Source organism: Podarcis pityusensis, assembly GCF_964106645.2.
Source record: "Podarcis pityusensis genome assembly, chromosome: 5".
Lineage (NCBI taxonomy): Eukaryota > Metazoa > Chordata > Lepidosauria > Squamata > Lacertidae > Podarcis > Podarcis pityusensis.
The window spans coordinates 69,417,791-69,429,967 of NC_138032.1; the positions used below are offsets into that span (position 1 = coordinate 69,417,791).

Below are 12,177 nucleotides of genomic sequence, written 5' to 3' on the forward strand. Positions count from 1 at the left end.
AGCCTGGCAGCAGCATCACAAACTACGTAGGAGATAGGAAGTGAAGCAGGCCGTGCGGGGAAATGGCAAGGCTCCCGTCTCCTTCAACAGCAGCTGCTTTTCCTAGAGGGCCACTTTGAGAAGCGAGCCGAGCGTGGCAGGCCGACGCCGCAGCCATGACCCTTTCAGGCGGGCTGCCACTGTCTTCTGCTGCCCTGTGTGCCACGTCCTCCTTGCATCTTCTGCCTCTAGCTTGGCTTCAGGAAGGAGAGGGGTAGCAGCTGGTACCTTGTAGAGGACCAGATTTTGCCAGTGGGCCTGCAGTTGTTCACCTCTGCTCCATACATGCTTAACATGTATTTGCCGAGCAGAACTGCGATGGCGGTATTTTGGGGTTCCGGTGCAGAATTTCAGGCCTGCAGGCCTGACGTTTGAATCCTGATGAGCAGCAGCATCGACAGACAGCCTTTCCACTAGAGGCCGTGTGTATGCACAGGCTTGTGTCAACGCACGAGCTTTTAAATAAGTAAAAATTCCGCAACTAGGAAGACGGAACCCTGTGATCGGTATAAATTATGCAGATCAAGCCTATTTGCATAATACATGCAGCTTCTCTGAGGACCGGCACGGCACTCCAGGAGCACCTGCCTCTCAGCCACAGGGTGTTCTGCTCGGCTTCTCGTTTGTGTAGCTCCTAAGCATCGCCTACACGTTTTTAATCACCCCTGTCTTTGTAGCCATAAGGTCTAGCAGCTTGCTTGGTTTCTTTAAAATAACAAGTAGAACCTGCAACAAATCACTGCAGGTGATCTACCTCTCAGTGCAAGTGCTCCTGTTCAGAGTTGCAGACAGACGTGTTATCCTTAGGATACTCCGTTGCACACACAGACACACACTTTGGGTTTTTTTGTTTACCAGCTGACACTCAACATTCCACAGCTGCTGAGCATGCTCAGTCTCCATTGGGTTGCCTTTGGGGTGGTTTTGCCTCCTAGGGGTGTATTTTTTAAGTTTTATACTTCTTCTTACCTTGAGGTTCACCTTCACACACTGCTTCTCCCATCTCTCAGAAACCCCATTTCGGCTCCAAACCACCTGAGTTCACTCTTAGAGGGAACAATGGAAGCTGAGGGCCTCAGGATGATGAATTCTGCCCCCAAATCCCACACTTGCGGGCGCAAGCGGCCCTCGTTAGAACTATATGCGCAGAGGCACCTTCGCTCCCCCTTACTCTTCTTTCTCACTCTCTGCTGTTATTGTTTTTTCAAACCCCTTCTGCTTGCAGTGCTGGACAAGAGCCTTGTGGCCAGTTGCAAAGACTCGATTGGCTGGATGTTTTCCAAGCTGGACACCAACGGCGACCTTTTCCTGGACCAGACGGAGCTGGCAGCCATCAACCTGGACAAGTACGAGATCTGCATCCGGCCTTTCTTCAACTCCTGCGACACCTACAAGGACGGCCGCGTCTCCACCGCAGAGTGGTGCTTCTGCTTCTGGCGAGAAAGTGCGTTGCTGCAAGGTTTCTCCTAAGAGTCTTTTGTGTTGACTCCTTCCAGTCAGTCATATCCCGCCATTCTTTATATAGTGCCAACTGTTGTAAGTGATGCTGAAAGAGATACACACACACGCTGACAAATGGGCTTCTCCCTATCTTTCACTGATGGCACTAAGCTAAAGGCCTCTTCTTGGCTGATGTGTTTTACCATAGCATAATACTAAGTTCAGGGACTGTGGGTTAAACCACAGAGCCTAGGACTTGCCAATCAGAAGGTCGGCGGTTTGAATCCCCGCGACGGGGTGAGCTCCCGTTGCTCAGTCCCTGCTCCTGCCAACCTAGCAGTTCGAAAGCATGTCAAAGTGCACATAGATAAATAGGTACCGCTCCTGCGGGAAGGTAAACTGCGTTTCTGTGCCCTGCTTTGGTTCGCCAGAAGCGGCTTAGTCATGCTGGCCACATGACCCGGAAGCTGTACACCGGCTCCCTCGGCCAATAAAGTGAGATGAGCGCCGCAACCCCAGAGTCAGTCACAACTGGACCTAATGGTCAGGGGTCCCTTTACCCTTTACCTTTAGTACTAAGTTCAAGCTGTTTAAAGAGGCACTCGTTAACAGCCCCACTTAGATTAAAGATCATCGTCCTTTATTTGCACGCCACCTTTCCGTTGTAAATTTTGCTCGTGGTGGCAAAACTGGCTAAGTGGCAACAGAATTTAACAATAAGTTAACTAAAACATCTCAGCATCTCAGTAATAAATATACCATAAAATTGAACATTAAGTCTACTAATAAAACTCAGAAACATCCCTGTAAATAAGGTACCTTCAAGATTAATTCTGGACCCCAAGGGAAGCCCCAAACATCACCCCACCTTGATAGTCTCTAGCAGCATGCTTTTTCCCAGACTTGCAGCGAAGCTGGTCTCTCTTATATTTTCTCCCCGGGAGCTGCCAATAGTTTTTAGGAGGGAGAATATTTGCTTAGCGTTTACGTAGTGCTTTTTCTTATGAACTCAGAGCCCTTTGCATACACACACACACACACACACACACACACACTTCAGTAATCCTTGCAACAGCCCTGCAAGTTAGACCACTGCTGTTAGTAAATGAAACACTGATATTTATGTAAGTGGTTTTTCTTAAGGGCTTAGAGCACTTTGCATATTTTATGTTAATTATTCTTCCAGCAGTCCTGCAAGGTAGGCCCTCGTATCAGAGATTACTGGGTCATTTATTGACACGGCTCCGCTGAGATTGTTTTGAGCTGGTTTTTGGCAATCCTGGAACGGACGTGTGTTTTGCTTTGGGTGTTTCAGAGCCTCCTTGTCTTGTGGAGCTGGAGAGGATACAGATCCAGGAAGCAGCCAAAAAGAAACCTGGTGAGTTGTGGAACTGGGGAGCTATTGGGGGATGGGTGAGGGAAGGGGAAAGGGATCTTGTGGATGTCTCGTGCTGATAGTCGATGCTTGGAAGGCACTTCAGCAGGCAGTGCTGGTTTCTTTCACCCAAGCCCCATCTCTGCTTGCCCCACAGCTGAGGGCCAGAGGATCCACACCTGTTTTAGATGATGGTGTCATGGAAATGAAGATTTAGGCAGATCTAACGGCTCTTCCCTAAGGTCCAGCTCAGGCATCCCAAAACTCGGCCTGCTGGCTGTTTTGGGACTACAATTCCCATCATCCCTGACCACTGGTCTTGTTAGCTAGGGATGATGGGAGTTGTAGTCCCAAAACAGCTCGAGGGCCGAGTTTGGGGATGCCTGGTCCAGCTCATACATGTGGGTGGACATGCTCAAAGCAGCCTTATGGCTGGAGCCATTTGTGCGAGCAAATCCCCAATCTGGGCAGATTTCAGCAATAATCGTGCAACAGCTCATTGTCGCAGGCCAGGCCAGGGGTGTTTGTAGTGGTGCATTGCTCTGGCCGTGTGCATATATGGCAATCCACTTATTACACATTATGATTTTTGTCAGTGGTTTTTGCACACCATAATTCTTGTCAGGGAAATAATCGATGTGTGGAGATTTTCCCTTGTCGTTTTCCACTGCATATGTTTATGTGTGAAAGCACCTCTGAGGTCAGATCATTTTTTGTTTAACTGAAGAAGCTAATTTTTTAAGGTGGTTCTAAGCACAATTAAATATAAAGTCCGTACTCTGGCCAGTTATCCCTTACAGTCTAAGCTCCTTTCTTATTCAAAGTGTATGATCTTCCTTTAAATTCCCAGTTGTACAAGATGCTGTGGGCTGCTAGGGTTGCAATATGTCCTCTTTTTCCAGGACAAGTCCTCCTTTTCGCCATGGCGATCCATAGTTAAAAGCAGAAGTCGGCAAATGTGTCCCTCTTTTTTGTTCTTCAAAACACAGCAATCCTAAAAATCATTTCCCAGCAATGAAGTCCTGCTGCTGCAACCATTGTATCCCAACTCTACTGACGCCCTGTTGCTGATTTTGCTTTCCCAGGGATCTTCATCCCCAGCTGCGATGAGGATGGGTACTATCGGAAGATGCAGTGTGACGCAAGCAGTGGGGAGTGTTGGTGCGTGGACCACCTTGGCATGGAACTAACAGGAACGCGGATGCATGGGAATCCAGATTGTGGTAAGGAGAATGGAGAGGGAAGGTGGGAAGAACTGTTGGCGGGTTGGAGCACAAAACGTACACGTTGCACACGACAAGGCGGGCCTCCAATGTGGCCCGTCATGGATTGGTTGGATTCAGAGGGATGGTGGAAAGAACCAGCTGTGGAACCCAGAAGCAGGCTCAGAGCCCAGGGAATGGTGGTGGGACCACGATGAGCGGTCAGAGGGAGAAGACTGGGCAGAGGAGATGTCGGAAGCTGAAGAGGTAACAGGACTGAGTGAGCTGGGAGAGTCTGTGGCAGAGAGGAGTCCAGAAGCTGAAGCAGGAGAGGAGGGAGGCCAAGAGGCAGAGAGGAGACTGGCTAGTGAAGAGGCACAAGTGTCTCCCCCTCTTGCTGCGACCAGCTCCCCTCCCCCTGGTCTCCCAGAACATGCAGAGAAATGAAGAGAGCAGAGGAATGGGAGACAAGACAACAGAGCCTTCGGCTGCCGGGGAAGGAATTGAGGGAGGAGCCTTACAGAGCGGTGGGAAGGTGGGGACCTCGCAACTGCTTCACTGGGGAAGACCTACTAGGAAGAGTTGCTGTGATCTCTAGGCCAGCACTGTTTTGGTTTCTTCGAATAAAGAGTTAACTTCACAGACACTGGAGTTAGGCAGCAGTGAGGAGGTAGGAACCTTCAGTCTCAGCAAGTGCTTCTGGGCGGAGGGAGGGGGCAAGACTTACTGGAGACGAGTTGCTGTGCTCCCGAGGCCTGACACTCCTGGGGTTTTTTTTGCCAACAAAGAGTTAACTCCATCTTGCTCGGTGTGATTTCCTGCTGGCTCGCTCCTATTGGCCCCACTTGTAGAGTTGAGTGGAAAGGTTTCCTCGCCATGGAAGAAGTGAATGAATGCCTTCTGAGGGGGAGGGTTCACCATCCACGGTTACCAAAGTGCCACACCGCCGTTTCCTTACTAATGCTGCTGCTTCTGCTGCTGCTGTTGTTCTTGTCGTTGCAGATGATATCGTTGGATTCTCTGGGGACTTTGGGAGTGGCGTCGGGTGGGAAGACGAGGAAGAGAAAGAGACTGAGGAAGCAGGCGAGGAGGCCGAGGAGGAGGAAGGCGAGGCGGGAGAGGCCGACGACGGAGGCTACATCTGGTAGAAGCCGCCGAGGGCACAGTTTGGTCAGGATGCTGGCTGCAGGGCTGGGAGACGGCCGTCGAAACCCGAAGGAGAGGAACAGCTTAACAAGATGATCAGGAAACACAGTTGAATGTAACTAACTATGGCAGAACATGTTGTGTGTGCGTGTGTGAGTGTGTGTGTGTATGCACCTGCCTGGGTGAGTCCATTCTCCTTACATGGCCGTGGGGATTATCTTGTTTCCCACCCCCCAGCTTAGCAGAGATCAAAGCTGTATCAAAGCAAAATGGGAAAGGGGGCAAAGTATTCTGCACTGTAGGTTCGGTCTTTTTATATATATAAATATATTTAAAAAAATGTAATTTAATTTAATGTTTAAATTGTCTTATCACACATTTCCGCTCGTAGCCAGACCCCCAAATATGTTTACCTGCCCCATCATCTCTCGTGTTATGGTTCCTAGCAATAGCTTCCAACAATTTACACATTGTTAGTTATGTACACCCTGGCGCACCAGATTGCTTTCAAGCACATGCTCTGCAAGCGCCCAGGAGCTCTGCCAAGCATTCCTGGGTCTTCGTTGCAATGGAAGAGGTGTGATCACCTGGACTTGGGCTGACAGGTCAGGGATGAAGAGCAGCCCCTTTCTCTTCCTTTGACCATATGTTAGATCCATATCAGGCTGGGACAGGTAGCACAGCGCTGGTTCCAAACTTGGCTAGCATATTATGGACTTCTCAGACACCGAGAGGGTCCTGCAAAATCCTACCTCCCTGGAAAATTCCCCACAGGAGGCTTGGCATCCTCGTATTGATTTAAGAACCGACAGGTGATCACAGGATTGCTCCCGCTGATTTAGAGGATCCCAAGAAAGGGCACTGCAAACTTGTCTCAACTTTATCTCTGGTCACTGTAGAATAACGGGCTTCCATTTGGCCTCTCGGTGCCCTGGCAGAGTGACAGAGGCATTTGGGCACACAATTGGCTGAGAAACACTGATTTTTATTTTTTTTAAAAAAGGATAAATAACGTTATTGATTGTGGAATGCAAATTTGTGGGGCAGGCTAGGGTAACCGACGGCAAAAAGGCATCCCTAGCTAGGAACAAAGTTCCCATGATGAAAAAGGGGGGTCCATATCCATCAACAGCAAAACAGCCACCCCAGGAGGTTTGCTTCCGAATGATTTGGGTTGCAGTGTGGCGTTGCTATTGGCTGCTTTGTTTCTAGGTAAAGATGCTCTTTTCTACATTCTTTTCCAGGTCAGGAGAACTGTAGGCTTTTCGCCTGGATAGGGTGCACCACAGCAAACTTTAAATTCTCCTTTGAAAGAGACGGTCGTCCCACTGCTGCTGCATTTGGACGCACCCACTGCTTTGTGGGCGTGGGTTCCTGCAGGTGTGAGATTCTGTGTGTGAGTGTGTTGCGAGTGCATGGGTGTTGCAGCCACGGGTGCCCTCACGCAGTGTGAGCAGATGGTGGGTGTTTGTGTGTGTGCGTGCGTGGAGAATGGGGGAGGGCCAGCTTGGCTTATTACATTGAGCATTCCAGAGCTTACGCAAAAACTGCGCTTCCGGTAGAGCCATCTAGGCTTTCTGTGCGGCTCCATATCCTTCAAATACACACACGAAAAGATTATGAATAACTGTGGGATTTTTATTTTTTTTAACGTGAGCTAAACCTCCCAGTGAGCCCAGCCACATGCTTGCGGTGGCACCATAACAGAGAACACTTGTGTAGCCCAGCTGTGATAATAAACAAGCCTTGCTGTGTCGACCTCTCTTAACCTTCCTTCTTGCCTAGGCTCTTCCCTCTCTATTTGTCTCTGTCTATATACACACCCGCACGCTTCACACCCCTCCTTTATTCCACTATTTCCTCTACTTTTCTGCAGAGAGAATAATAGCTTATGACTGACCGAGACTTGGAACTTGTCACTGCCGGGAGGGAGTGGCCTTCTCAGTCCATGTGCTTTGGGAAATTCCTCCTCTTCCTCCTTAGACTTTGCATTTTTGTACCCTCCCCCCGTCCCTTTCTACTGCTAAGAGATCCATTTGCATCTTGTTAATACACAGTCACAGAATTGTAGAGTTGGAAGGGACCCTGAGGATCATGTGGTCCAACCCCCTGCAATGCAGGAATATGCATCTGTCCCATATAGGGATTGAACCTGCAACCTCAGCACCAACTATCCAGTGACTTACTTGAGCTTTGGTTTCTGGAAAGCCCCTCTTTGAGGGCTCCTCCACTGTTGTTGCCTCCCCCCCCCCTTCTGCCTGTGTGTCTGGGACTGAATTTCCCAGTGGTGCACGTTTAAATAACCTGTAAATACATTTTTCGAATCCAGGAAACAAATTTTTGCTAACTTCACTAGGCAGGGCAGCACCCCAAAATTAATGCAAAGGGGAAGAATTGCCCATCTATTTGGACACAGGAGTGACCAGGATGGGGTGTTTTAATGGATGGCACAGGGGTGGCAGCAGGACCAAGTCTGTGCAGACATGCCAGGGGGAGCAATGTTGGCTCTTCCTGTATTCCTTGCACAGCCCCCGCCTCTCCCCGCCAACCTGGTTTGCCCCATCCAGGGAAGCAGCAATGATGGTGCCCTTCCACACCAGACACTCTTGAATACTGTAGAACTTTGGGGGGGGGGGGACAACAATTGTGTGTGTGTGTGTGTGTGTGTGTGTGTGTGTGTGTGTGTGTGCTTGCTGTGTTGATAACAAGGCTTATGGTTGATGATTGCTTGTCCTCCTTGACACCTTTGACGACAGCCTTGGAGACGGATGATAGGGTTTTGTTTTGTTTCCAGAGGGTTGAAGGTAGAATGGCAGACAAATGGTGGCCCGTGATTGATCCTCATTCCCAGCATTGTGTCTGATCGCAGGTTTTCGTAGGTTTTGGCTGTCAAGAACTGCTCAAAAACCAACTTCTCAAAAATGTATTGCATCGACTGAAGACAAAGGAATGAGTGTCAGTGCCATGGAAAACGATAAGTCAACCATGCCACTTTCAACTCTCTTTTTAAGAACTATTTTCTCTCTCCAGATTGTCTAGCTTTGCCCAGTTTTGAAAGAAAAACTTCCCCATGGGACAAAAGTCATACTTATTCGCCAATGGAAGAGAAACCTCTCCATTTTCTTAAGGGGAGTTAAAAAGTAATTGGAGAGCATTTTTTCTTCTTATGGTGAACACATAATGTCTTTTGCCTATTCTCTGCTTCCAGCCTTAATTTTACACCCCATTTGTTTTAATGCATTTTTAGCTGATTCGTATTACCTCGTGACACATTCTCTGACTTCTAGGGTAGCAGAAGCAGAAGATACGTCATCCCAAATGACGTCCATAGGAGAAACTCTTGCCGCCCCTGTAGGGTTCACCTTGTCAAGTGGACTTGGGTGCAGAATTAAAGACTTCCTGTGTCTCCTTGGGTTGCCAACTCCTTTCCTAACAGAGAACAGAGAAATACTGCAGGAGCAAACTTCCCAATCACTGTGACTCCATGACTGGAAGTGTGGGGATTATTTTATCTGTAGCGCTTCTCCTGTCATGCAGCTGTTCAAAGACATGAGAGCAAGACTTTGTGTCGAGTTAGTGAATCGAATCTCAGCTCCCCAAACCTTTTTGCTAGGGTTAAACTTTAAGAGTATGTGGATTAGTCCAAATAACCTCTGAGCATGTGCAATGCCCCTTCCTACTGGGTAATCTGAAATAGGCCTCTTTCACATATCTGGGATTACATGGTAGGTCTTTCCAGATAAGAGGCTTACTTTTGGAGCAGGCTTGAATCTCAGGACAGGGTCCTGCTGGGGAAAGGAGTTGGCAACCCTTGACTTGGCTTAGATTTCACTGGGGTTGGTTAGATCATCCCAGTTTTTCAAAATCTCACTCTTTTTTTCCAAACCTGCAAGCTAGTCTGAATGTTGTAAATAAGGAAACAACACTTGGCGCATGCATGCCCCCCCCCTCTCTCTCACACACACACACACAAGTTCTTCCTCTTCACAGCTTTGCTTTCCACACCACGTTCGCCCCATCAATGCTGTTTGTTTTCAATAAGAGCAGGAACTGTCTTAGCCAGCCTGGGAATTCAACACCAGAGACGACTTAAAAGAAATAAAAAAGAAAGAGTCTCTTCCCCGAGGGAAGCAGCTAGGATATCATCACCATATCAAGCAGCCATGCCAGCGCTGGAGCTGTGTGTATCAGGCAGTTCTGACAACTTCACCTGTTTTGCAATCTCTGTGCTGGCAGAGAGTGAGAAAAGACAAGCAAGGAAGCCTCTTATCATACCGTTAGTATCAACCAGATTCGGATTTCTGAAAACACCAGGCTGCATTGCCGCCATTTTATTTATTTTGTCATGCATGTGCCCTGTGCAAATAAGAAAGAGCAAGCCTGCTTCAGAGCGTAAGTATGTAATGTTTTGGTTGCTTCAACAAATTGGCCAAAGGGGTCTCCCTAATAGCAGGTGCTCCTCTTCTTGGTTGCTTGTCTCCCTTCATACATTTTTAGGTTTGCCCCTAAGATGATCACATTTTTAGGTGTATGCTGACACTAGCGACTGTAGTATGGCATTCATAGCATGTTTTGAATCTGTGTGTCATCCGAGTACTCTTGTCAAGGAACTGTGATTGGCAGTGACTACCTGGCGAGCGTGCCCTCAGTAGCAAACCCAGGTTTGCCTTTGTGTAATGTATGAAACAGCCCCACGGGCCTGATCCTTGCTGTTTTGAGCTGGTGAAGTCCTCTTTCTATTCTTTTGAGCTTTGAGGATCAAGCTTCCCTGATCCTCTCTGGGAGAGCTAAGCAATCGCTTGCTCAGGTGGGCAAGAAATTGCCTTCCATTGGAACCCCTTACTGGCCGATGATCAGAGGACAAATGAATATATCTGGAAGAACTCTTGGTATTCATGTGTGCAAATATTATTTTCCCTTGATATTCATTGATTCTGGAAGCTGGAGGGGAAGGAAATGGACCATTCTTCTCCTCCAGAGTACAGCTGACAAGAATTAACATCCAAGGGAAGGAAATCTTTGCAATGCATTAAACTCCTAAGACTGCAGCTAACCATTTCATCCAAAGGTTCTTGTATTCAGAAGTGACTTCAATTCATTTTAAAATGTGGAGAGTAGACTGCAGTTCTTGAACCACCTCCTCAAAAGTTGGCCAATGGCCATTGGGATGTGTTCCTGTTCTGATGCTTTCATGCACAAATGCCGTGTAGAGCATGTGACTTGAAGATGGCAGCCAAAGGTTGCATTTCTCTTAAGCACGCTTCAGAAGCGAGTTCAGTTGGAAGTGACGTCCATATCCAGCACTCATTCTGCGCAACAGCCAGAGGTGTGCATCCCAGTCTGCACCAACAAGTGAAACCTGCAAGTCCATTAAGTTCCAGATGAGCCCTGAGATGTGGATCAAAACACTCACCCACATTGGCTGTAGTGTGTCTGCTACATGTCCCTTCATGTTGTAGCAAGACAATTGTGTTAGTTACTGGGGGAGTTAGGCTCACAAGTGTGCTGCTTTTGAAATTTGCCCTGTACACAAACACACCCCTCTTCTTCCCCTTAGTGTCCAAATCTCAAATAGATCATTTCTACACATTTATCGCAAGTCTCCCCACACCAAACAAATTAAAGTAGCTCTGTCTAGTCCAATCTATTAAACCTTTCTCTCTTCTCTGTATTGAATCTCAGCTCAGTGTTGATGGAAAGAATGTGTATTTTTAAAGTGTTAAAATGAGTTAATTTTTTTTTTGAAAGGGGAAAAAAAAAACCAACAGCATTTTACGCTTAACAAACCAGAATCGAGAAACAAACTCGCCTATAGCCTGAGAGCATATTTAAGTCTTATGTGCAATAATAACTTCTGAACTTTATAGCGTTAAACATCGTGTTCAAGTGCTTTGATTTCAGTTTGTATATTTCAGTGCTGCAAGTGTATCTCGGTAATTCTAGACGATTAAAAATGAAACAACAAAAAAAGTGTTAGAACGTATGTGTGTGCAAATGGCGGGCGCTGGAACACCAGCGGGGGCAAGCCTGCCCAAGTTCATAGCCATTGAAATCCTGTTGCGGCCTTTGCTAGTCTCGTGCCCTCCGGATATCCACTTTGGACTACAGTTCCCATCAAACCCTGCGTGGGCCTGATGGGAGTCCAGGACATTCAGAGGGTGCCATGTTGGCAAAAGCTGTCCAGTTGGTTCCAATGGGAGAGTTTAAACACTTCCTTCCTCGGAAATCGTTCTGGGACTTTAAAGAGCTCAACTTGGGCGAGACCTTGCCCCCCCAGGCTCCTCCTGTTCCTAGGGCGCCCTCTCCCCTCCCTCCCAGCTGTGACACTCCTGTATCGCTTTCCCGGCGGCTCCCTGGGAAACTGTTTCACATTGTCGGTTCTCTGCCTAATAACTTAACTTACTTAACCTAAGGAAACAAGTACACACGTACACCATTACAAGAAATGAAATACAACCTTATTTTTTAAAAAAAGAAAATAAAAATTTATAAACATCACTCCGTTGTGGTTTGTAATGGCACTGGGGAGGGGATTGGGGTCGGGGAAGAGTTCGAGAAGACGGAAGGGCGCTGATGCGCACTTGGGGAAGAAGTCTGCTCATAAAAATGCCCACCTGTTGGGCTCCACCTGGCTGTGGCACTTCCAAGATGAATCCCCACTTCTTGCCGTCTGCTAGCTTAGGAAAGGCATTTCTGTGATTTGAGCTGGGAGGCGGCCTCAGAACTGCTTTGCAGGGGCAGAACAGCTCAATGGGCGTATGCAGTCATATGGGTAAATGTGGAACTCCTAGAGCAGAGATGGTGAGGGTCTGGTCCACGGACCAAATGTGGCTCTTATGGCACACCCAAAACTTTAGGCCGCGTCCATTGCAGGCCCGAGCCAGCCTCAAGTAAGCGCCTAAACTATAGTTGCTGTATTTCAAAAAGTAAAAACCAGGATACCCTGAAAGTTGTTGAGCCTTGACCATCTTCCCA

At 47.9% G+C, this 12,177-nt stretch overlaps 1 protein-coding gene across 1 annotated transcript in view; it reads left to right on the forward strand.

Annotated features, from left to right (window-relative positions):
- LOC308476825 (testican-2) overlaps window positions 1-11,700 on the forward strand; it is a 30,156-nt gene extending 18,456 nt beyond the window's left edge. Inside the window, exons 6-9 of the mRNA XM_081004773.1 lie at window positions 1,265-1,483; window positions 2,795-2,857; window positions 3,940-4,077; window positions 5,059-11,700. Coding sequence (XP_080860899.1) covers window positions 1,265-1,483; window positions 2,795-2,857; window positions 3,940-4,077; window positions 5,059-5,204 — 566 coding nt within the window. The 3' untranslated portion in view covers window positions 5,205-11,700. The remainder of the gene's footprint in view (window positions 1-1,264; window positions 1,484-2,794; window positions 2,858-3,939; window positions 4,078-5,058) is intronic.
- Window positions 11,701-12,177: the final 477 nt, after the last annotated feature.